At 38.1% G+C, this 23,358-nt stretch overlaps 2 protein-coding genes and 1 non-coding gene across 10 annotated transcripts in view; all 3 read right to left on the bottom strand.

Moving 5' to 3' along the window:
- The window catches only part of SNRPN (small nuclear ribonucleoprotein polypeptide N), a 23,669-nt gene extending 11,116 nt beyond the window's left edge, over window positions 1–12,553 (bottom strand). For 2 of the 4 annotated variants that reach the window (XM_070053557.1, XM_008269768.4), the window contains exons 1-10: window positions 12,402–12,542; window positions 7,793–7,940; window positions 6,695–6,846; window positions 5,636–5,747; window positions 5,062–5,214; window positions 4,539–4,677; window positions 4,137–4,262; window positions 3,405–4,050; window positions 1,493–1,642; window positions 995–1,174 (exon numbers count right to left, since the gene is read on the bottom strand). In XM_070053557.1, the coding sequence (XP_069909658.1) occupies window positions 4,013–4,050; window positions 4,137–4,262; window positions 4,539–4,677; window positions 5,062–5,214; window positions 5,636–5,747; window positions 6,695–6,846; window positions 7,793–7,795 (723 nt within the window). In that variant the 5' untranslated portion in view covers window positions 7,796–7,940; window positions 12,402–12,542 and the 3' untranslated portion in view covers window positions 995–1,174; window positions 1,493–1,642; window positions 3,405–4,012. Of the gene's footprint in view, window positions 1–994; window positions 1,175–1,492; window positions 1,643–3,404; window positions 4,051–4,136; window positions 4,263–4,538; window positions 4,678–5,061; window positions 5,215–5,635; window positions 5,748–6,694; window positions 6,847–7,792; window positions 7,941–10,182; window positions 10,255–12,401 lie in introns of those variants that run through there. The other 2 variants (XM_070053558.1, XM_070053559.1) reach the window with 2 other exon arrangements.
- LOC127484060 (small nucleolar RNA SNORD107) lies at window positions 1,368–1,441 on the bottom strand. Its single transcript, XR_007910839.1, has one exon. It is a non-coding gene; the product is annotated as a small nucleolar RNA SNORD107 (small nucleolar RNA).
- Window positions 7,793–23,358, bottom strand: SNURF (SNRPN upstream open reading frame). Of its 5 annotated transcripts, none has more exons than NM_001082714.1 (4): window positions 22,597–22,658; window positions 16,897–16,992; window positions 12,428–12,553; window positions 7,793–7,940 (listed from the first exon to the last, which is right to left on the bottom strand). In NM_001082714.1, the coding sequence occupies exons 1-3, from the start codon at window positions 22,608–22,610 to the stop codon at window positions 12,448–12,450; spliced, it is 216 nt and encodes a 71-aa protein (NP_001076183.1). In that variant the 5' UTR covers window positions 22,611–22,658; the 3' UTR covers window positions 7,793–7,940; window positions 12,428–12,447. The 5 variants fall into 5 exon arrangements, with proteins under 5 accessions (NP_001076183.1, XP_069909362.1, XP_069909361.1 ...); XM_070053261.1 differs by lacking the exon at window positions 7,793–7,940 and adding an exon at window positions 11,795–11,830 and having other exon boundaries at window positions 12,402–12,553; window positions 22,597–23,358; XM_070053260.1 differs by lacking the exon at window positions 7,793–7,940 and adding an exon at window positions 11,795–11,827 and having other exon boundaries at window positions 12,402–12,553; window positions 22,597–23,358.

The following is a 23,358-nucleotide window of genomic DNA, read 5'->3' as shown; positions in this document are numbered from 1 at the left end:
AAACTCCCCAGCATAGTTCCACATTCCTTTTCAAGTACTATTCCTTTGTTATATGGTCAGAAAACTCTTGGTTTGCCTCATAAGTATGTTTTGCAATAACTTGATTGTTGGCTATATTATCATCCAAGCACTTCAGCCATTTCCACAGGCACATCGCAGGGAGCTGGATCAGAACTGGAGCAGCTGGGTTTCTAACCAGCACCCACATAAGATGCTGGCATCACAGGCAGTGGCTTAACTGCTATGCACCACAATGCCAGCCCCTTGAATGTACATTTTTTAGGTATAATGCTATTACTGCACACATAAGAGTCTTCAGCATAATGTAAATATAACTATTATATTCATTGAAAAACCAAAAATCCCCTGTCCCTTGTTTAAAGTAATCACTTTATTGTAGTGGTCTAAGACTAAACTAGAAATAATTCTGAATTATGCCTGTTTATTAGCATAGTGGAGGCCAATGCCTGACAAAAATGACATAAAATGTAGGACTATTGTAACTGTTTTTGTTTCTCTGTATTCCCCTCCTTGATATATCTCTTCATGTAGAACATATATATCCAGGAATTTATCTCAAATATTTATCTTAAATTAAGCACCCCATGTCAATAAGGACTTCCCACTGTTATCTCATTTATACATTTGTTTTTAAACAAATAAAACATCTACAAAAACACATTGTAAATGACAGGGTACTAAATGAGTCCTGGTAAATACTAAATAATTCAACTTCCCACTCCTTAGGTATAGCTAACTAGAGTGAAGTCAGCTGTCAGACAGGCTTAGATTCTAATTAGATACTCCATAAGATATAACTAATGTACCTACAAACATGCTTTCAAAAAAGTTAGTATTGATGCTCTCTTTATTTCCTTTTACTTATTAAACATCTATGTACTGAGTTGTATTCAAGTTTATCTCCTGCAGAAAACTAAAAAAAAAATCAATTGTCATAAAACACTAAGTGTTCACATGAAGGTATCATACTCACTGTGTTTCAATATGCTTCAAAAATATTATTCTTCCTCCTTTCTGGATGTAAATCAGAACCCTAGAATGCTGGCACGTTTTTATGGAAGAGGTGAAAGTCGCAATTTGACATGTCCATGTTTCTGTCTCAGCATATGCTATGCTTGTGCCTTCTGTGACTCAAGGGCAAGCTTCCTTTTAGCTTTCAATAATATATAAAGTGTAGAAAAAAGAAAAAAAAAGGATTAGCTCAGAATATCCATTAAATAATGCATACTGGAGGGCTGGTAAAGTATAATATTACTCCTGAGATTTCTACATATCCAAAGTTCCCCCATGTTAGGTCAAAATTGAGAATAATGTGCTCTAATGTTCTAAATGAGGCACACTGACTGGATTTCAGAAAGTCACTTTAGCTCAAAATTTGAAATCATTATTATTCAGACAAGGTCCTATGTCATCATGAACCTAGCCAAGGCCTCTGGAATATATACTATTTTTCCTTACAAGGTTACTTTACCTGGAATAGTTTATGTTTCTGTCCTAAATACAGCTAACACGATTTTCAGCCTTGTTGCACCGCTACTGGATGGCTAGGATCCACAATGATGCCACATCATAAATTTCAGTAAACAAATTCTCTTTGAAACTTTCAGAGTCACCAACTAAGCTGAAAAAGTTGCAACACAACATCCCATTTTAGGCACATATCACTCTACCACTAGAGAAAAAATTTTAATAGTATGTATGCTTTGCTTGATTTCATAAAATTCATATACTAAGAATTACATATGTAAAAAGGTTCAAGGATGCAATGATTAAGAAGACAGAATCATCAACTAAGTATAAATACCATACATTTGAAAATTTCAACCTCTATCAGAGCAGCTACAACTGATGCTTGCTGAAATTAACAAAGGTAATACTGAAGTGAACAAACTATGCTTTTCATAATATTTGAAACAACATTATGAAAATTCTAGGGAAGTAGCAGTATGATCACAATATTATGTCAATTAGTTTCTACTTGAAGTATCTTATTTCAAGTAAAAACATCTAAGAAACAAAACACTAATACATCAATTCTAATATTGGCATGATAACCTAATTAAGGACTAATGAGCTCAGAAAATCAAAGTGCTCCCCCTTTTTTAAAAAAAAAAAAAAAGATTTACTTATTTGAAAGTTAGAGTTAGAGAGAGGGCATGGGCAGAGGCAGAGAGATAATTTACTCCTGAAATGGCCGTGTGGATCTGAAACCAGGAGCTTCCTCAGGGTCTCCCATATGGGTTCAGACATGGCTGCTCCACTTCCAATTCAGCTCTCTGCTATGGCCTGGGAAAGCAGTAAAGGATGGCCCAAGTCCTTGGGCCCCTGCACCCGCGTGGGAGACCCAGAGGAAGCTCCTGGCTCCTGGCTTTGGATAGGCACAGCTCCAGCCATTGCAGCCAATTGGGAGTGAACCAGCAGATGAAGACCTCTCTCTCTCTCTCTCTCTGCCTCCCCTCTGACTTTCAAATAAATAATAAATAAATTAATTAAAAAAAAGAGATATTAACAATAGTCAAAGTTGCATGGGAGTATATGGACATTCTTTGTACTACTGTTTTCTAAATGTGAAATTATTCTGAGATTAAAAATTAATATATAATTCCAATGACTCTCACAGGCTTAAATGTATTCCACAATTAAAACAATCTAACAGTAGCACTTAACAAGCTAACTCCTACATCAACAAATAATTCATAAACTGCATAGAAGCAAAATCTAAAATTATCTCCCTTTTAAAAATTATTTACTGGGGCTGGAATTGTGACACAACAGGTTAAGAAGCCACTAGCAAAGCTGGCATCCCATATGAGCACTGTTTCAACTCCTGGCTGCTTTGCTTCTGATTAAGCACTCCACTAATGCGTCTGTGAAGGGAGCAGAAATGGCACAAGTCCATGGGCCCATGCACTCATGTGGGAAATCTGAATGGACTTTTAGGGTCCTGGCTTTGGCTTAGCTTGATCCCAGCCTCTGAAGCCATCTGGGGAGTGAACAAGCAGACAGAAGAGCTCTGTCTCTCACACACAACCTCTCTCTGTAATTCTATCTTCCAAATAAACAATATAAACCTTAAAAACTAAAAATGATTTCCTTTCCATAACTAACACAAACAGCATCTTGATATAAGGGTATTCCTTAGCTGTTTAACTCCAAAAGATATTTCTCAACATTTCTAGTACATCACAAAGTAATGCAGCTGGACATAAGCATAATATACACAAGTAGTTTAATGTGTCAATTAATTTTAGAATGTAAGTTAACTTCATTGTAAGTAACACAGCTTGATTATCCTAATTATCTCAATTATCTCAAATACACAATCCCCTTCCTCCCAGGACCAGGATGGTCATGCTTCTAGTAATTTGTAAATGAATACTTACTGGTAGGAATAATTATTTCAGAAGTAGATCCTCTGTTCTGATCACAGGACACTGTAAATATTGATCAACTGAGGAAAACTTCAAGAAAAAGAATGACACCTAGTGCAAATGCTTTTTAAGAAGTATATGATACTGACAAGTACTACTGTCCTTCAGATAATGTGCACAGTAAAGTGAGGAGCAGGAGGCTAGGTATGAACCACAGCAAAAAATCATAAGCCCTCAGGTCATGAGTATCCCAATTATGGAGATGTCACCAACACCAGTCAACACGCAAAATCAAAGTAAAAAAAAAAAACAACAAAAAACCAGAAACAAATATCACAACCATATGCTCCAAGAATTAAAGAAAAAATATTTGAATGAATTGCTTAATAGAATTCAATTCACTGACAACAACTTCAAGATAAAAAAGTTTCACTCTGACCTGAAAAAAATCAGTAGGCAACAAAAAATGTACAACGGTACCTCACAGTTTAATTGTTCTATGCATTTATTATTAGCTATTATCAATGCATAAAGAGGGGACAAAAAGCTCACAAACACTCTGCACAATTTCACAAGACGCATTGGAGGGGAAAAAGTGACTGAGACAGATCAACAGTATCTTAGGGTCTTGGTGGGCGCATTCCTGGGGGAGGTGGACCTGGAAAGTAAAAGAAAAATCCCATGAGACAGAGCATATAATTCAAAGGCCCTGGCTGACAGCTAAAGCTGCATGCCCCCATTCACCTCTAATTCCTGGAGGAGGGGGTCTCATTCCTGGAGGGGGCATGCCTATTGGTGTCCCTCGAGCAGGGGGGAGCCCAATTGGTGGACCCATGGGTGGTCTCATACCAGGTGGAGGTGCCATAATTCCTACAAAAAAAAACATCAGAAATAAAGTCCTCCTAATCTGGCTCAGGAAAGTTGTTAGAATTTAGTCCTAAGATAATACTGAAGAAATGGTCCCTGACACCAGTAAATTTAAGTCTTCATTTCTTGGCTATTACCCCTGTATGCTATTTCCAAAGCAGCTGGGGCAGTGTTGTGGTGCAGAGGGTTAAGCAACTACCTGCAATGCAGGCATTCCACATCACAGTGCCAGTAATTCCCATCAGAGACCCAAGTTACTCCTGTTCACCAATCCTTTACCTGGAGGTGGGGTTGCTCTGCCAACAGGTGGGGGTGGAGTCCCTCGTCCTGGTGGGTACTGTGTTGGGGCTCCAGCAATGCTGGCAGTAGCAGCAACTGCAGCAGCTGCAACAGTGCCTCTTCCCTGTGGAGTCATTACCTGAAAAGAAAGTAAAAGAGGCAATCTCTCATAAAGTGTTCAAAAACAGAAAAATATAAAGTAGTTATAACTTTAACTTACTAGATACTAAACACAGGAATTTCTCTTCTATCATTACTCCCATATTGTAAAAAAATCATGGCATATACAAGCTCTTTTTTTCCCCAACTATGGTATATTCACTTATTTCTCCTATCAATCAATAGTGGTTATTTACTATTATCAAAGTAGCTAACATACTAACTTTCTCTAGAATAATCATCCATTCATTCTAAAGCATCTGCTACTCAGACCATAAAAAGATGTACAGCATCTTAAACCTTAACAACCTCACACTCTAGTCACACTTTTTCTATAATCTAAAACTCTCTCCTAGTGTCTTACCTGCTGTGATGGGCCTCCAACTCCTCGGACAGGGCCTGCTAATCCAGCAGGAGCTTGGGGAATTGGGACACCAGCTGGTACACCTCTTCCAGCAGCCCTACCAACTCCAGGGCCACCTGCAGCTCCAGCAAGTGGTACCCGAGCAATTCCAGTCTGAAACAAGAAAACTGACAGCTTAAAATGAAATGATCCACTTGAGCTTTTACTCACAAATCACTCCTCATTTTTTCCATCCTACCTATTCCATTATTAATTCTGCATTCCAGTGAATAAATAAGGGCACCATAGTATAACCCATCAAGTAAAAATAAATCAGCCCATTCCTGTCCTTATCTAGATGGTACCCAGCATATAGAACAACACATCAGAAAACCCTTAAATCCTAAACTACAGACAAACAAGAACTGACAGTATGTGATAGGCATATTTGATAAAGGTATACTGTGCTATGTCTGTTTTACCACTTTCCACAGTCATAAATAATTGAATGTGCTTCCACACCAACATTCTGAGTCACTTAAATGCATTTTTTTAATTATTAAAAAAAGTCTGTCCTGTTTCACATTTTCCTTACATCTTTGGGAGGTGGCCCCTCAACAGTCATGGATACCAAGTTCTCTCCACGTAGCAACACCAGACCCAAAACCCGCTTTTCTTCACGCTCTGGTTGTTTTGCATTCTTTGGCCTATATATCACAATGAAATTTTAGTTAAGATAAATTTCAATGATTTCTAGATCAGTCAGCAAAAACATTTATAGAACATTTTGAAGCATCAATTAACACCTGATGCCAAGATGCTGAAATAAGTTTTTGAGTTATTTTCATCCTCACAAACAAACCTAAGCTCAATGCAGAAAGAGGGGACAAAAAGCTCACAAACACTCTGCACAATTTCACAAGACACACTGGAGGGGAAAGTTACTGAGACAGATCAACAGTATCTATGTTTCCCTTAATGTTACACCACAGGAAAACAAAATACTTTTCTCAAATACAGATGGAAATGCCATGGCTAAACTAGGTAAGACGGGCAAAATTAAAACATCAGTTACTATATTAAGAGGAGCAGAGGAGAGGGAGAGAGCAGAGAGCTTCTATCTTCTGGTGTACTCCTCAAATGCCAGCAATGATCCACCTAGGACCATAGCTGGGAGCTGGGGCCTTAATCCAGATCTCAAACATGGGTTGCAGGGACCCATTCATTTTATCCATTAGCACTCCCAAGGTCTACATTAGTAGGAAGCTGGAGTCAGGAACTGGGGAAAGGTATTACCTCAGGGTACTTGTCTTAACCACTAGGATGAACTCCCACCCCTACTATCCTTTATTTCAATCAATATTCCTTCAATCCAAAAGACTGTTACAGAAGCTAAACAATAACATATCACTCTGTTTTGACCTTACCGAACAATTTTATTACAAATAAATCAATGATTGTTTTCACATTTAAAACAGTTACTTGGATGCAAGGCTCTGACCTAATTCAGAGATAAGGCCAAGAGCTTAAGCAGACATGTACTGTAATTGCTTCGCTATTCAGTTATCCTTTAAAAACCCTGCATCAGCTCTCAACTTGGTTTGCCCCTGCCTCGGACTCCATCTCCCATTATATAAACCCAAACCACCCTTACTTTATCTTCCTGAACTCATCACAATCACAGAGGATCAAATTCATATGCTTGTCAAAAGCCTTAAAGGTGCCAATGAAGATTCGGCCATCTTGCAGGATACATCTCATTCTATAGTCAATGTGCTGTAGCATCTTGCTACTCTTGCCCACAGTCTAGAATTAAGAAGATAAAGTCAGTGATCAGCTTGCCCTTGTCCATTTTCTAACCTACATCCCTTTTCTAGTCTACCATAAATTTATCTTATCTTTTTCTCCTATATTCCTCCACATTTAATTTATTGGGCCAAATCTGAACTTGGAACCACTAAACTCCTCTAAAAAAGGTTCCCATCATAACTAAAACTTTCCCCAGAGATCCACGAGCCTCGTTTCTTTATAGAGCTGAAATTTTAATCTTACACCTTTACCTGTCTAATCTTAAATCCTATCTTGGAACACAGCACATTATCTTGTTGACAATTTCTTTTACCCTGGACAAATTCCTACTTCAATTAAAACTTGTCAAGTTCCTAAGGTACCATAACATGCAGACATGTTGTATCTCTATTTTTGCAATGTGACACTGGATGACCAAGCATTAAGAAGCTTATGACTGTTAACAAATCCTAGCAATTTTAACCCCTTTGGGAATGGTATCAATCATTTGATAATACATGCTCTAGACTGAGAACCACAGAACTCTGTGGTTAGGATGCTGGCTGGTTTATGCTCACTTGCTCCCTCCCTTTGCCAATTGTTCTCCTGTGTACTAATCAAGCCCTTCAAGTTTTGAAAAAGCTTTCCACATAAAGTAGTCTTTATGTCTACTATAATCTGACCTAAGAGTCAAGATAGTCCCCTAATAACAATGACCAAAAAACTGCTTCTGAATTTTCTCATGTTCTAAAACACCTCAAGATGGTTTTGAAACCAATTTGCAGTAATTAACAAGAAAAGAAACATTGCTAATCCCTGTTTTTTTTCAATGCATTTAGAATACATGTCTACATATTTATTCAAATTTTCAGAACCCAAAGGCACCCACACACAACTGCAAACTACTATTTGATGCCCTTATAACAACTTACCACCCCCCCATCTTAATACATAAACATCTTACCATGATTGCTGTTCCACCAAATTCAATGTCCAAAGTAAAATTTCAGGACCCTTAAGACCTAAGGGAAGGCTATAGATAAAGGTATGATGGCAGGTTCTCCTAGAAACAATGCAAGCTGGGCAGAAGCTTCACAAACAGTAGATGGAGCCTGCAGAGGAAAGCATGTTACAGCTGCACTACAATCTACCATGTTTTAAAATAGGCAGACAATTTTGCACAGATATCACTGCAAAACACATTCAAAAAATCCTTTATCCCATGACTCATTCACTACTCCTTCATCTTTAATTCCCACATTCGACATAGCTAGCACTGATGAAACTCACTAAATTATATTTTACCAGTAACTTTCATTTAAACATCTCAAAATTTTACTATTCTTCCTTTCTACCTTTAAGGTTATTGCTTTACTCCCACACCTAAAATTAATTAAGTATCTCACGTATTTATAACACAAATTATTCCTGAGTTAGTTCAAGATTTTGTTGTGGGGCCAGCACCCTGGCTCACTTGGTTAATCCTCTGCCTGAGGCGCCGCGCCAGCATCCCATATGGGCGCCGGGTTCTAGTCCCGGTTGCTCCTCTTCCAGTCCAGCTCTCTGCTGTGGCCCAGGAAGGCAGTGGAGGATGGCCCAAGTGTTTGGGCCTCTGCACCCCCATGGGAGACCAGGAGGAGGCACCTGTCTGCTGGCTTCAGACCCATACAGCGCCGGTTATGGTGGCCATTTGGGGAGTCAACTAACGGAAGGAAGACCTTGCTCTCTGTTTCTGTCTATAAATCTACCTGTCAAATAAATAAATTAAAAAAAAAGATTTTGTTGTTGATACTTTTTGTTTGAACAACCTAAATATTCAGCTGTAATATTCTTTCCTTCCCAAAGAGCACCTTCAAATGTAGTCTTCCCTCACCTAGAACCAAATGTATTATGAACGTGCTTAAGACTTTCTATGTCAAAGGCTGATACATAACTACTTAACAGAAGCTCATTGACAGCTTTCTTGTTTATCAAAGCGTCATGCATAACAAATTAACATTTTCACCATTACTTTTTGTAAAAAAAAAAAATGCTATCAATATGGCAATCAAATTTAGCCAGCATCTTATTCAGTGGCTGAAACTGCTGATGGTACAAAGAGACACAAATTATATTATTTTTGAGTAGGAATTTGGAGTTAAATATAAAAATAGAATCATATTAAAAGCTAAATTCCACTAGGATTGTTCTTCACTGTTTCCAATAGATAAAATTTTGAAACAGCACATTAAATGTTAGGTATATTCTGAGTACTTCATGGTTTGAAAATAATCATTAAAATCATGACTATAAACTACATGAACACCAAAACAATAAAGTAAAATAAGTTTTGAGCACATATGGAATTTTATGCCAACATATAAAAGAACATAAAAATACGTGATAACTCTTTCCATAAAGTTCTAAGATGTTTAAGGGATGTTTCCTATAGTTCTAGAAGCTTAATTGCAGTAAGACATTCCATGAGATCTTGAGAGTTCTTAGATCTTAAGATCCAAGAAATCCCTAACAATTTTTCAGTATACCCAACAACCTACATTTTCCACATACAAGCTTTCATGCATTCTTTTTAAAGTTTATGGTAAACAATCTGCTTATTCCCTCAATATACTGTCTATACTGCTCTGTAAGACGACTGATAACAGATTATACTATCTATGTACCTACTTATATCTACAGAAATGGCATCAAGAATACTCCAGTGCCCAAGATCCAATGTTTGTACATGAGGTAACACATTATCTAAAATTCATGAGAAAATCACAGGCAACTATTCAAACAAGGAGACTGAACTACTACTTCAATCATGTGTAATCTCTGACCCAAAATAACATAATGAATAAGAGAAGTTTAAGCCTGTGAATAGATGTCCTGAACAATAAAGAATGGGAGAATATACAACTAATTTGAAAATATTCTTCCACAGAGCACGGCCAACTAAATACCACATACTTTCCTTCATTGGAAGTGTTTATTTAAAAACTAAGAGTTGTAAAGAGAAACTAACCACTTTTAAAGTTTGTATTAATTATTTGAGACAGAAAGACACAGAGAGCTCTCATAAATTGGAATCCAGGTCTCCTTTGTGGGTGGCAGGAACCCAATAACTCATGCCATCACCACTCTCTACTAGAGCTGTTTTAGTACTAAGCTGGAGTCAGGAGTCAGAGCTGTGAATCAAATCCAGGTACTCTGATACTGAACACAAATGTCCAAATACCTACCTCTAGTCTAGGAATGTTCACATCAATCAAGACTTCCTGTGATGCATTTAAAAATCATTCCAGGGGAAATCATCTGGCATAGTAGTTAAGATACCATTAGGATAACTGGATACCACATCATAGTACCTACATTGGTGTCCTGGCTTCACTCCATATTCCAGCATTCTGCAAACACTGTATCTTGTGGAGGCTCAAGTATTTGGGTACCTGCAACCTACATGGGAGACCCAGATTGAATTCCTGACTGCTGGTTTTGGCCTGTCCCACCCTGCCTGTTTCAGTTATTTAGGAAGTGAATCAGTGGATGAGATCTCTGTCCATTCGTTCATCTTTGTATTTCAAACCATAAATATTTTTAAAAAGAAAAAGATTCACTCTAATATTATACCCACACTTGGATACTTATCCTTTTGTACCAAGAAACAAAACTAGAGGTTCAATATCCCTTTTCCAAGATGCTTGGAATCAGACATATCTTGCATTTCAGATTATTTTATACGTGATTATTGGCATCTGCAAAATAATGTTTCATATACAACTTACCCACATAGCATACAGTCATTTTATATGGTACTTTCGTGCATGAAAAGAGTCATGGTGTTTGGAATTTTCCACCAGGGGTGTCAGTGCTCAAAAAATTTTGTATTATTTTCAGTTACAAGTTTGAGAATTAAGGATGCTCAATCTGTAATATTCATAAATTTACTTTCCAATTTTCCTGGCTATCACATTGTTCAGATGTTTATAATTAAAATAGGAAGGTATCAATTATTAAAGTACCCTTCAAGTGAAATCCATATGATTTCCAGACCCTTCTCTTACTGCAGAAATACCTAGTATTCTACATACTTCATATACAATCTTTCAATAATCCCTTTCTTCAGCACTTTGCTATACCCCTTGGCACCACCGTGGTGTTTTCAATTAATCTGTGTCTCTAAAATAATGATCAGTAGATGTTTTTATATAAAAGAACAAGATATTAAATATTTCATGCTATCCCTATCATCTGATCTGTCAAAAAATTGACACTGTAGTGTCATGTAGCCATGAGCCTTACATAGACATAGCTATAGATCAATAAAAATCTACAAAAATATGTAGTGGGACAGATACTAACTCCTACTCTAATGAAAGCCTAATAGCTATCACTGTTTAGGTGAAACTAGCAGTTGGACACAGAATAACATAGGATATGATTAAATATGAGAAAATGAAATGGTTCTACTGGCAGATGCTAATACGTAATTTAAATAACATACTTAGAAGTTTTCAAGAGTATTCTAACTCAACTGAGAAGCCAAAAAATGTCTAGACACAAAGAAAATCAACTGTGTGTGTGCCTACTCATTGAAAAATGCCCTGAGGGGCAATTTTCAGATTCCCTAGCTTATTTGCAACAAAGTTCATCTTGGAATGTTGGATATTGAGGATTCAACAGGGAGGAGTTCTCAGAAAATATGTCTTCTCAGATTTAAATTCAATATAGTAGCCATAAACAGTCCTAATTAATTCAAGTTGAGGGGCAACATTTCAAAAACAGAAATAAAAATCTAGTAGAGAATTCACCCATATACCCTTTCTGATTCTATTTTCTAAACAGTATATAGCAAATTCTCTGAAATAAGGGCATTCTATTTTTAAAACAGAAAAAAATGAAGTAAAAACAAGGTACTGAATCAATGTGAATAACTTTCTAGAAAATATAAATCAACATAAACAGTAAATAAATCTACATCACATTAAAAATTTATGGATAATCTTTATTGCATTGTCTGCTGATTCCAGTAAGAAATACATTGGTGAAAACAGAAAAGTGAGAAAAAAGACAAAACAATGAAAGAAGTAGTTAGTGAATAACCAAGGAAATATTTAGATTCTCTAATAATCTTGATAATGATGGTATATTCAATAAGTATAAATGATATTATAATTATAATAAGACTGGTAAGTGTATTTTAAATAGCACACTATTTTATGGCAATGAAAACTAATGTTACTTTACAAACTCTTGCAAAATAATTAAATCACTCACAAAGGAGAATTATAAAGCATTAACTAACAGTTTTTTTTTTTTATATATAAGGTAAAGTTGAAAATCAAATAGAACATAAATAAAACTATCCAAAAAGCACACACCACAAAGATTGGGACACAAAAACATTGTCATGGCAGGAACATTAAGGATTTTCTTTTACTCTTTTAAAATCTTTATGTAATTTGCTTTTTTATAAGAAGTATTTATTTTTAAAAAAAAAAGTCTTTTCAAGTGCCCAGATTACTAAATGAACACCAAACACCCTTTTTTTCAATGATTTATTTTCTCATCATTACTACATCAGCTCTAACCTGGTTTTTGCTTAGAAGTCAGCTACCTTGATATTCCAATACTGCTTTAACCACCTCTTGGTGTCTCGGCTAAGAATGCCTGTCTTAGTTCCGCCTGGAAATCCACCACAGGTACTTGCTGCTGTTGAGAACGTCTTGGGTACAACTGACACCTATGATAAGAGCATAGTATACATAAATGACAAAAATATTTATTAATATTAATCATATCAAAGAATACACAGACTCTTCTATTTATGACAATCTGCTTTAATGCTCAGAGAATGCCATTACTTTGTTAGGAAACTATAAAATAAAACAAAAGTCTCTGAACACAAGGATGTGCGAGGAAACAGTGAATACTTACCCAGTCTAGGAATATTTCCAAAGACCCAAAAGACCAAGAGTTGTTAGTTCTGCAGAAAAAGTATCAGCATCATGGCCACTCAATTTACAATCATCCTATGTGGAAACCATCTTTTCTCCCATAGGCTGGGTGAAGAATTTGGTAATGCATTTTCAAGGCAATCATCCATACTGATACTCCTAAAATATCACCACCCGAAAAAAAGCACCTCAAGGGTACAGCTTGTTGAAGAGCTCCAAAACTAGGTAAATCATACATCTATGAATAAGCAGGGCATTTTAAAGAAAAGACCTCAACATACCCCTGTGGATCAGTAACCTGATCCTGAACAGAAGAGATGTAGAAATTTAGTTTGTTATGCAACAAGACATGCCTAGGACACAGGAGGAGAAATCACCAACAATTATGCCCTTGTTGATAAAGGAAAAAAAGAGATAAGAGGAGGCTTCAAAAGTTTCATGGAATATTCACCCTAAGATTTGTTTGTTTATTTGAAAGGCAGAGCAACCAAGAGATGGAGAAAGGTGGAAAGAGATACAGATCGATCCCCGAAATGGCACCAACAGCCAGGTCTGGGCCAGGTTGAAGACAGGAGCCAGGAACACTATCCTAGTCTCACACATGGGTGGCAGAGAACCAAACTGTTGGGTCATCTTCTGCTACCTTCCCAGGCATATTAGCAGGAAGCTGGCTAGGAAAAAAAAAAAAAAAAAAGAGAAGCCAAGACTCAAACCAGCACTCTGATACAGAATGCTGCATGTGTCTAAGCAGCTGCTTAATCTGCTGAGCCAAAAGTCTGCTCCCCACAACAACTTTTAATTCCATTTTTCAACAAACTTTCTGAAGCTTCATCAGTAAACAAAAATATTCATTAGCAGTTGGATTTGGAAATGTGGACAGTGGTAAAAGATTTTCTACTTCATAGTTTTTCAACATTTTCATCACACTGTTGGATGAAGAGTTTAGCAGGCCATGGTCCCTAGTTCAGGGGAGGTAACTTCTAAATTCTAGAAATTTACCCCAAAGGGGGATTATCTTTTTATTCCAAGTGAATTCTTCAGATCACATCTGAGTTTATGCTACTCCGATGACTCAGGATGGTGCCCAGCCCTACCACAAAACACCAAGGTAAGAGGGTAGTGGTTATAATTCTGATATCTTAGTTGGGGGATGGTCAGTGGAAACTGAGCTCAATCACATTACCAAGGATTCAATCAATGTTGACTATAAAATGAAAATACAATGAAATCATTAATATATAAAAGTTCTGCTGGGCTTCCTCGTTGGTGCATCTTGGGAACAGGGAAGCTTTGAATTTGGGACCCTCCTAGGTCTTAACCCATGAGTATGTTCTTTTCAATCATTTTATAATAAAAATTTTACTTCTGTGAGTCATTTTAACAACTTAGAAAATCTGAAGGGGCAGCAGAATCTATTGCCAGTTGTCAAAAGTAGGGGTAGTCTGGGAACTGCAGAGCTTGTAGCTGATGTCTGAATTCAAAGGAGTCTAACAGAGAGATGATACAATCTACCTATGAAGTCTGCATTAAGTCTTGGTTAGTAATTAAGCCTTAGTATCTTAATTACATTCTACACACTGTTGGAATTTCCTATTCCAATCACTGAATAATGGAATCTTAATTTGGCCATTCTCTATTCTGATTTCTGTTACCAAATGGCAACCAAGTCTCTTATCTAATGAAGTCCTATAAAGTGTTTCAGAAAGAAAAAAAAATTCAGCTTCTTAAAACCTATGGGGCCAGAGCCGTGGCTCACTTGGCTGATCCTCTGTCTGCAGCGCCAGCATCCCATATGGGTGCTGGGTTCTAGTCCCAGTTGCTCCTCTTCCAGTCCAGCTCTCTGCTATGGCCCAGGAGGGCAGTGGAGGATGGCCCAGGCGCTTGGGCCCCTGCACCCACATGGGAGACCAGGAAGAAGCTCCTGTATCCTGGCTTCAGATTAGCGTAGCGCCGGCCACAGTGGCCATTTGGGGGGAACCAATGGAAGAAAGACCTTTCTTTCTGTCTCTCACTGTCTAACTCTGTCAAATAAATTAAAAAAAAAAAAAAAAAACTAAAGAGAATTTCCTATTGCATTAACCCTTTGAGTTTAATTGTAACTCAACAAAAGACTAAACATAAGAAAGTAATGTTATTCAATACCAAAGAACAGGAACAGATTTGGTGGTATATCTACTAAGGACAGAATAATCATCGATATTCTAAATGAGAAGAAGGGGGAAAATGAACTTTTATTATGTCCATGTTAATCTGTGGAATATTCTGTTTACATGTTATATTGGCTTTTACTTGTTTTTGGATTTTTTGGAAGGACTACTAATGATAACCTTTTATTGGTCTCTAGGGCAGATACTTTCACAATGCCTCCAGGAAGACTGATAAGCAATACTTATAGTTTGGAAAAAGATGGCAGATTAATAGAGATAAATACTAATGAACATTCATCATATATGTAAAATATTACTATTAAGTGTACCAATCCTAAGCATATGAAACATAAGGCAGACAGTATCTACTGAAACCTTACACATTCCTGCAACCCCTTACACTCAAAAAGAGACAAAGGAGAAAATTAGAGTTTCCCTCCCACCTCATATCCTTCCAATTCAAGAACCTATAATATACAGAAGGTCAGGAAAATTCAAGTTATTTCTTCTTTAAAAGCATCCAAATATTTCCATATATTTGTACAAATAAAACACCAAATGAAGCTTACCTCATCCCAAAACAAGATTAAATATGAGATGATTAGTTGTATTCAATGTCACCGAGGCCATATAGGATAAACTCTTAACAAAACATAAAATACTAACTACATCCCCTCAAGAGACTCTAACCACCATCTTTATCTCCTGTACAATCTCTCTCAATTATCCCTTGGAAACTGTAGGGTATTCCCAGAAGTGCACTGACACTTTTTAAAACTTTGCAATTACTAAAGGGGAAATCAAGATATTATAACAAAATGTAAAATCAAATTATCTATTTTAAAGGACAAACTATCTTTCATAATATACTAATATTTATAAATATTTATAAATAAAATGTAAATATTCCTTTCAAAGTAATTTTCCAAAAGTGTAATTTAAACAATACTTGGAAGAGAAAAATAAAATTGAGGGCAAACAAATAGTCCTTATTCTCCCTAGGTATTTAAAATATGCAAGTCTTTTACAATTTTTGTATATAAAATAAGCACATGAAAATAACACACACAAATTTAATATCTACCTTCTATAATTAAAGTTAGATGAGGAAATTAGTATTAATACACTGATTTTCAGAGCAACCTGCTATCTTGTTAATAGTTAAGAAATACAAACGAAATAATGCATAGTTAGATTAATGATTAAAACAATTATAAGATAGGTATGCACACTGATCTGGAAAAATCCCAAGGAATATCTTCATACAATACATACAGCAGTATCATGCAGGCAATTTTAGAAATGTGTCCCGCCTATTCTCTTCCTCTTCTCTCCCTACTTCCCACATAGACAAACCCACAAGAGCAAGGATGCACAGGTCTGAAGGATAGAGACCAAAGTACTTATAGGTTATCTCTGTGGAGGGAAGGGAAATAAGTTGGTAGAGGCTTTAAAATTTGACTCAATTTTTATGGAAATGTATGTCAGAATTTTAGGGGCAATGATAAAATGCCAAACAGTCACTGTATATACGGCGTTTCTCAGGTCACTGAAATGTTTATGTACTCTTAATTAAAGCTGTCCTTTAGAAACCTAAATTGTGTGACAGCCCCTACATGTATATATTCTAATAAGAGGAAAAATTATGTATACACTAACAGAAAACAAAACCATTATTGCAGAATTAAGAATCAATATAATGTTCCACTAATGCACAGAACATTTTTCAAGCATATAAGTAGTGATTTAAAAATATAAGAAATTGGAAATTGTCCTGTTGAAAGATAAATACAAAAAAGAAAATCCAAGTTGGGCTGGATTAGGACTATGTAATTAAAAACAATTTAATTAAGGATAATTTCATTGTTATATATGCATGTACTTCAATTATCTACATTTTAATCTCTTTATTGCTCACTTTACTCTCTTCCAACTGAAACAGGAGTCAACATGAACTACTTTTCAACCCAGTGTATACTCACTCTTGATTGCTCAATGAAGCAGTCCTCCTACGTTTAACTTGGACTTCCACTTCTGGCACGTGCTGCTCTGTAGTCCGTCTCAGGTGTAAGCGATCCCTAAAATAGGAGGATTTGTTTGATCAACTTCTTGAATTCTGAAACAACTATTTATGTAAGGTATATATTTGGAGCTACATTTAAGATGGTGGACTTTTAAGAAAAAATACCCCAATATTCAAAATAACAAGTATTAGATCATCACTCTTTAAACAGAATGAATGTTGCAGCAACTTTCTCATTTTACAAACCCATCATGTCAGAAAACTAGGCTGAACCAAAAAGTTAGGAAATAAGCTAAATGAATATATTCACTACTATGTATCTTCACATACACTTAAAAATGAGAATTAAAAAATTAGTGGAAAATGGAAAATGTTTATTGTGGGGTACAAAAATTGAAATCCATGCAGTCTTTTCATAATATACTTGTTCCATTAACTTTCTAAAGGCTCTTTTATATACATGTATACATCTACACACACACACACAATACAGTCTCAATAAATACTTATCCTCCACTACAAAAATAGCAAAAATGATTCTAAAACTAGTTTGAGAAAATATATTCATTTGGTAGAATGGAGTGGTAGAACAAAAGCTTAAATCACAAAATGTGTACATTAAAACAATGCTGTTTTCTTAGGGTTTGCCAAACAAGCAGAAAGGCTTAAACAAAAATAATCAACATAGCAAAAAGAAAAAGAAGGGAAAAAACTCCATTTTATGAGCAGAACATGTCACAAAATGGCTGGTCAAGGGAACTGACTGAGTATAAAATTTCCTTCTCAGGTTGTATACTTTAGGAACTGTAGAAATCACTCACAAAGTTGTAATTTAAAAGCACTAAAGCAGAATGAACAGAAAAAAATGAGCCTTTTACAAGTCATGCAACTTACATCTCAGGGGGAGAATTCAGACACATTCCAAAAACTAATTCTCTGAAACTAGATGTTTTAAAAACATTTTTTGACTTCTCAATAACCTATGTTTTTTATTACTAAAAAAATTTAAATATTTAAAACTTAACTTTTATACATTTGAAAAAGCCGGGGGTGGGGAAGATGTCTCCCATTTGCTGATTTACTCCCCATATTCCTACAACAGCTGAGGCTGGGCCAGATTTAAGCCAGGATCCTGGAACTCAATCTGGGTCTCCCCAACAGATGGCAGGAACCCAAGTATGTGAACCATTACCTATTGCCTCCCAAGGTATGCTTAGCAGGAAGCTAGCACATGAAGCATACACTGGGCTCAACCCAGGCATTTTAATGTATCCCAGGATGTAACACATGTATCTTACCTGCTGTACCTAATGTCCAACTTTTAAATTATTTTTAAAGTCAAATATACATTATAGTCTTAAATTGTAAAATTCTATACTTTGCTAACCTTCATTACTTTGAACTGAATGTTTCCCCACAAACATGACACCTGAAGTACAAAAACCTTAATAGACACACTGAATTTCATCAAATACGAAAGACAAAAAAGGTCTGCTTCAAAGGATGCTAAAATGTCTACCTGAACTCAAAAATAGTGATTACTGGAGGCTAAGAATAGTCAAGGAGGGGGATAATGGAAGTTTAGATACAGGGTAACAAAACACACAGGACAGTTTCTAGTGTTTCATAGCACTATTTGGTTACTCTATCACAATAATGTATTATATACCATGTAAAGAAGTAAAGGAGAGGATTTGGTTGGCTCCATATATGGAGTAAAGGTTGGTAGATGGGATGCTAATTGCCTGATTTGAGCAGTTCACAACGCATACATAGGTCGAAAAATTTGCACTGTGACCTATAAACATGTACAATAATTACATGATAATTTTTTTTCAAAATAAAGAAAAAATATAACGACAATAATGGCAAAAAAGATTTGCATTTCATGCAGCTGATGAGTCTAGTTTCCAAAACAAAACATCTAAACAATAACAAAAATAGAGAGGAATGAAACTTTTTGTCAGTGACAAAGTTTAGAGGACTGGTTATGGTGAAGGTTGCAAAGGTGTATGGTATATACTTCTAACACATCAATATATATACTTACTTAAAACTTTCTGTATGGTAATCATATCTTAAAGTGTTCTTTTAAAGTCTTGTTCCAGAACACATAAGGAGCTTTTACAATTAAACAATAAAAAGGATTTAAATAAGCAGTTAGGGAGGAAAATGTAATGTGTGTATGTGTATACATACATATTAATACAATATTAATTTTTGTTCCCAAAGCATTTTCATTTTTAAAAAAATCTGGAAACAAACTCCAAAGTAAAAGACCAATGGGATCCTACAATATCATACTAAACTTTTTAATTTTCTATAAAATATTTAATGTGCCTTATATAAAAAAGTGGGATAAAAATTAACTCTGTTCTTGGTGATTAAAAGAGTGTGAGATTCTTTCCCTCTGCATTTTCACAACCAGAAGAAAAATCAGTATATCCAATACAAAACCTGGAGAGAATTATCAAAAAAGAGAATTTTGTGTCATCTGGCATTCTGGAACTGGAGAACAAAGAAATGACATTCATCCCCTACCTTAATAAGTAAGAGAGGCTGTCTTAGCCAGTAACAACTGTCACTTTAGCTCCATTCTGAGCCACAAATAAGAGACAGTACCAGCCACAGTCTTAATTCACATGGAAGAAACAAGATTCTAAAAACTCAATGTTTCCTGACATGCTAAGGAGAGCACTCATAACTTGCTCACTTCAAGGATTCCTCCTAAAGCACCTAAGTAACATAATGCAGTGATGATTAACTTGGAAATCTACATCCAAAATGTGAAATGTTAGAACTTTAGCTAGAACACAAATTGAACATTAAGAAGATGGTAAGGAGAAAACAAGAATGTAGATTGATAATAAATAGGAGAAATGCTTCATCAATAAAAACCGGTCAGATAAATTATGGAATCAAAATTTTTATAAATCTATGAATAAACCCAAATCATGACCCTGCTTCAAATAGCAATATAAAAGTCCTTGCACTAAGCTTCTTCATTCCAAATCACAAGATGAGCTCATATTCCCCTCATTTTCAAAATTCCCTAATGTACTGAGCCAGATATTCACTGGATAGGAGAGAGACCAAACTTCCCAGGTCTTCCAAGGGGATCCGCCATATTGAGATCCTGAAGCTGAAACTACAAAATGGCGGACCAGAATGAACACTAAGCCTGCATAGACAAATGAACTACAGTTAAACCATACTGGTCTCTTTATACAAGAACTTGACAATGCCAGACCTCTGCTATTTTTATACTAACCAAAAAGAGACAATTACAAAATTAAGTTTTTCAAGCTTCCCTGATTTACCTTTTTGTGAATTACAACTCAGACACACCCTTAATGATAAATAGGGAGCGGAGAGGAGATAAAGAAAAAGTGCATGAAAATAGTGAAAAGGAAAACAAAATTCTTAAACATCTTTTTAAAACCAAGTAGAATGTAGAAAAGCAATTATCCTGCTCACGGTCTTTCTCATTAATTTTCATAGCAGCTCCAACTTCAAAATGGTCCAAAATCATTAATTAAGAAATCTAACTAAAGGCAATTAACTCCTGACCCTACACACACACCTTTAGTCCCACAGGGTTCTCCCCACTTTTCTGATTCCATTTTTTCTGAGCAAACAAAATTTCAGCTTTCAGTTCCTAGCCCTGTGTTTGATACACCCCTCACCTTGGTTGGGACCATACCCCGATTCCCCCAGCCCTTCCCCCAACCCGGTTTAAGAAAATTATCTATGCAACAGCTTCACAATGGAAAATCCAGAGATGAAGGATAAAATTCTTGATGAAGCAACTGTTCAGTTATCAACTCTGGAAACCAGAAATCAAAAGCTATGGGAGAGTTACTGAATCCATTTTGATAAGAGAATTAGGCTGTGTACAATACAATCAAAAGAGAATTTATGAAACTGAAAGATAAGCTTTTCCAGACAAATCTCTACCAAGGATGCAGCTGCCTGCAGCACAACAGGTCCTGAAATGGCTGTGTGGCTGGTGAGTTCTAGACCCCCACTGCTCCAGTCTACTGCAACAGTATGGCAGAATTACACTGCAGCTGCCATCCCACACAAGCAGAGGCTGTAGAAATCCCTGACCTCCCCCTCATTCTTTCCATCTTCCACTGCAGCACTGTGGAGAGGGGGATGCTGCAAAGCCTTCCATGTGGAGCCTGCACTACCCATTCTCACTGTTGTACTGTGCTGCAGCAGGAGCGGGAAAGCGCAGTAGCTAGAAGAGCCAGGTAGAGGGGGTAGCTGCTATGCTCCTCTGCCAGAGGCTACGCAACCCCCTCCCCACAACCCGCCCCACCTTAGGCAGAAGTAACTGTCATGTCCACTGCGCCTGCGCAACCTCCCCACTGCGACACTTTGAGTAGTGGGCAGCCATTCATTTCAACCTGCTAGATTCCTCCCCTTTGGAATGTTTGCTGGTAGAATTCTAAAAGGGCGGAAGCCGGGCGGACTTGTGCTACCTCCTTGCCTGCTATATTGTGGGGAGGGGGCAGCCGCCCCCCACCCTGCCGCGCTTGCGCAGATCCGCGACTCTGCAGCAGCGGCCATCTTTAGAGAATTGCACAATGGCGTTGACAGGCGTAGGACCACCGTGCGATCCCCAGATTCCCTAATTCGAAACACAAAGATAAGCCCCAAACAGAAAAAGAAGCCCCTGTGATGTCATTTCACGCACGTCAAAATATGTATAAAAGTTCTGCACAGTATTTACCTAGCATACCATTCCCCACAAACGTGACGGGTAGTAAACCAGTAAAATACAAGGAAAACAAATGTTTCTGCAGTCTTCGCTTCATTGTAGGGGCGGAGCAGTTTTAAAAATAGCATGATCACAATTTGCAAACTAGACCACTGCAATAAGCCACAGAAAATCTTAAATTCTTGTTTTCCTCAGACTAAAGCCTCCTCAGCCCCTCTTATCTTCCTCTCACGTCTCCCACATCACAGCGATCAACCTGCAGCTTCCACCCAGTCGCTTCTGACAGACAAATCTTTCCGACGCCAGAGCTGTGCTCACCTCGACATACAATCTTCCCATTGCACTTCAGATGTCCCGGTGGCGCCACTGCCATGAGAACTGAGCAGACCTCATCTCCTCCCACCCCTCCGATGGCGCGGTCACTCTGCCGCGAGACCTCCCTCTCCACAGGTCGGGATGACTGTGGCCGGCCGTGCCCCCTCCCTACGTCACGGACCTGTTGATGTACCCTCTCCGGTCGAAGCCACCTCGGCATACCCCAGCCCGCACCGCGCCGCCGAAACCTTGACATACCCCCCGGAAACCCTTCCCGCGGTGCGCGCGGCTGCTCCTACGTACTCCCACCGCCACTGCCGCCATCAACACACACCCTACCGCCAGTCACTGCCTCAGATCGGAAAGACAAAGCTTCACTCACAACACGACGAGATCGGACAGATACGGGGACATGACCGCGCAGCTCGGGTACCCATGGCGGCAGGATGGCCGAGTCCCAAGCCTCCAAAGGCGTCCAGTCTGTTTCTCCAGAACAAAGGATTTTAGGACCCTATTTCCCAGTTCATTCAATACTCCAAGTCCTGCAAACTTGGAATAGCTGAAGAAAAATGAACATTCCTCAGGCTGCTTCTAAAAGAAGCCTGCCGCCGCACCGACCTTGCTCGCTCCATCGCGTCACTGACCGCTCCTCAGGCCGAAGCGTCAGGCATCTCCGGCAGCGCCGGAACTCTGCGCCGGACTCGCTGCCGCAACGCAGATTTATCGTACCTCCCCGACTGCGCACGCGCGTCAGTTTGCCGCTGCGGCCGCGCATGCGTGCCCGCTTGCCGCAGTGCGGGTTGTGGGGGGCAGGAGTGGGGGGCAAAATGCTCTCTGACCCAGAAGACCCTGACGGGAGGGGGCTACTGGACCCCCAGCTCCGGCTACAGTGCTACTCTGAGAGAAACTCTCTAAAACCCGGATATTCAGATATTTTCTAGTCTAGAAATATTTTCGCGGCAACACTGTCCAATCATGCTTAAAATTACCCTTAGGTATTCCTATAGGCCGTTCAGAAGCTCTGATTTGGAAAGTTAAATTGAGCGGAACCCAGGCCGGCACTGTGGCGTATCGGGCCGGAGCCAGCATCGCAAATGGCCACCGGTTCTAGTCCCGGCTGCTCCACTTCCCACCCCGCGCTCTGCTGTGGCCTGGGAAAGCAGTAGGAGATGGCGCGAGTCCTTGGGCCCCTGCACTCGCGAGGGAGACCCGGAGGAAGCTCTGGCGCCTGGCTTCGGATCAGCCTGAAATCGGAGATGACCCCCAGCTCCAGCCTCTGCGGCCATTTGGGGAGTGAATCAGCGGAACGAAGACATTTCTCTCCCCCCACCCCCGTATCTCTCTCTCTCTCAAATAAATAAAAATCTTTAAATTGACTAG

Source organism: Oryctolagus cuniculus, chromosome 12 (genome assembly GCF_964237555.1).
Source record: "Oryctolagus cuniculus chromosome 12, mOryCun1.1, whole genome shotgun sequence".
In the NCBI taxonomy this organism is placed as follows: Eukaryota; Metazoa; Chordata; class Mammalia; order Lagomorpha; family Leporidae; genus Oryctolagus; species Oryctolagus cuniculus.
Note: the sequence above shows the minus strand (reverse complement) of the source record. Positions and strands in the feature narration are given on the sequence as shown.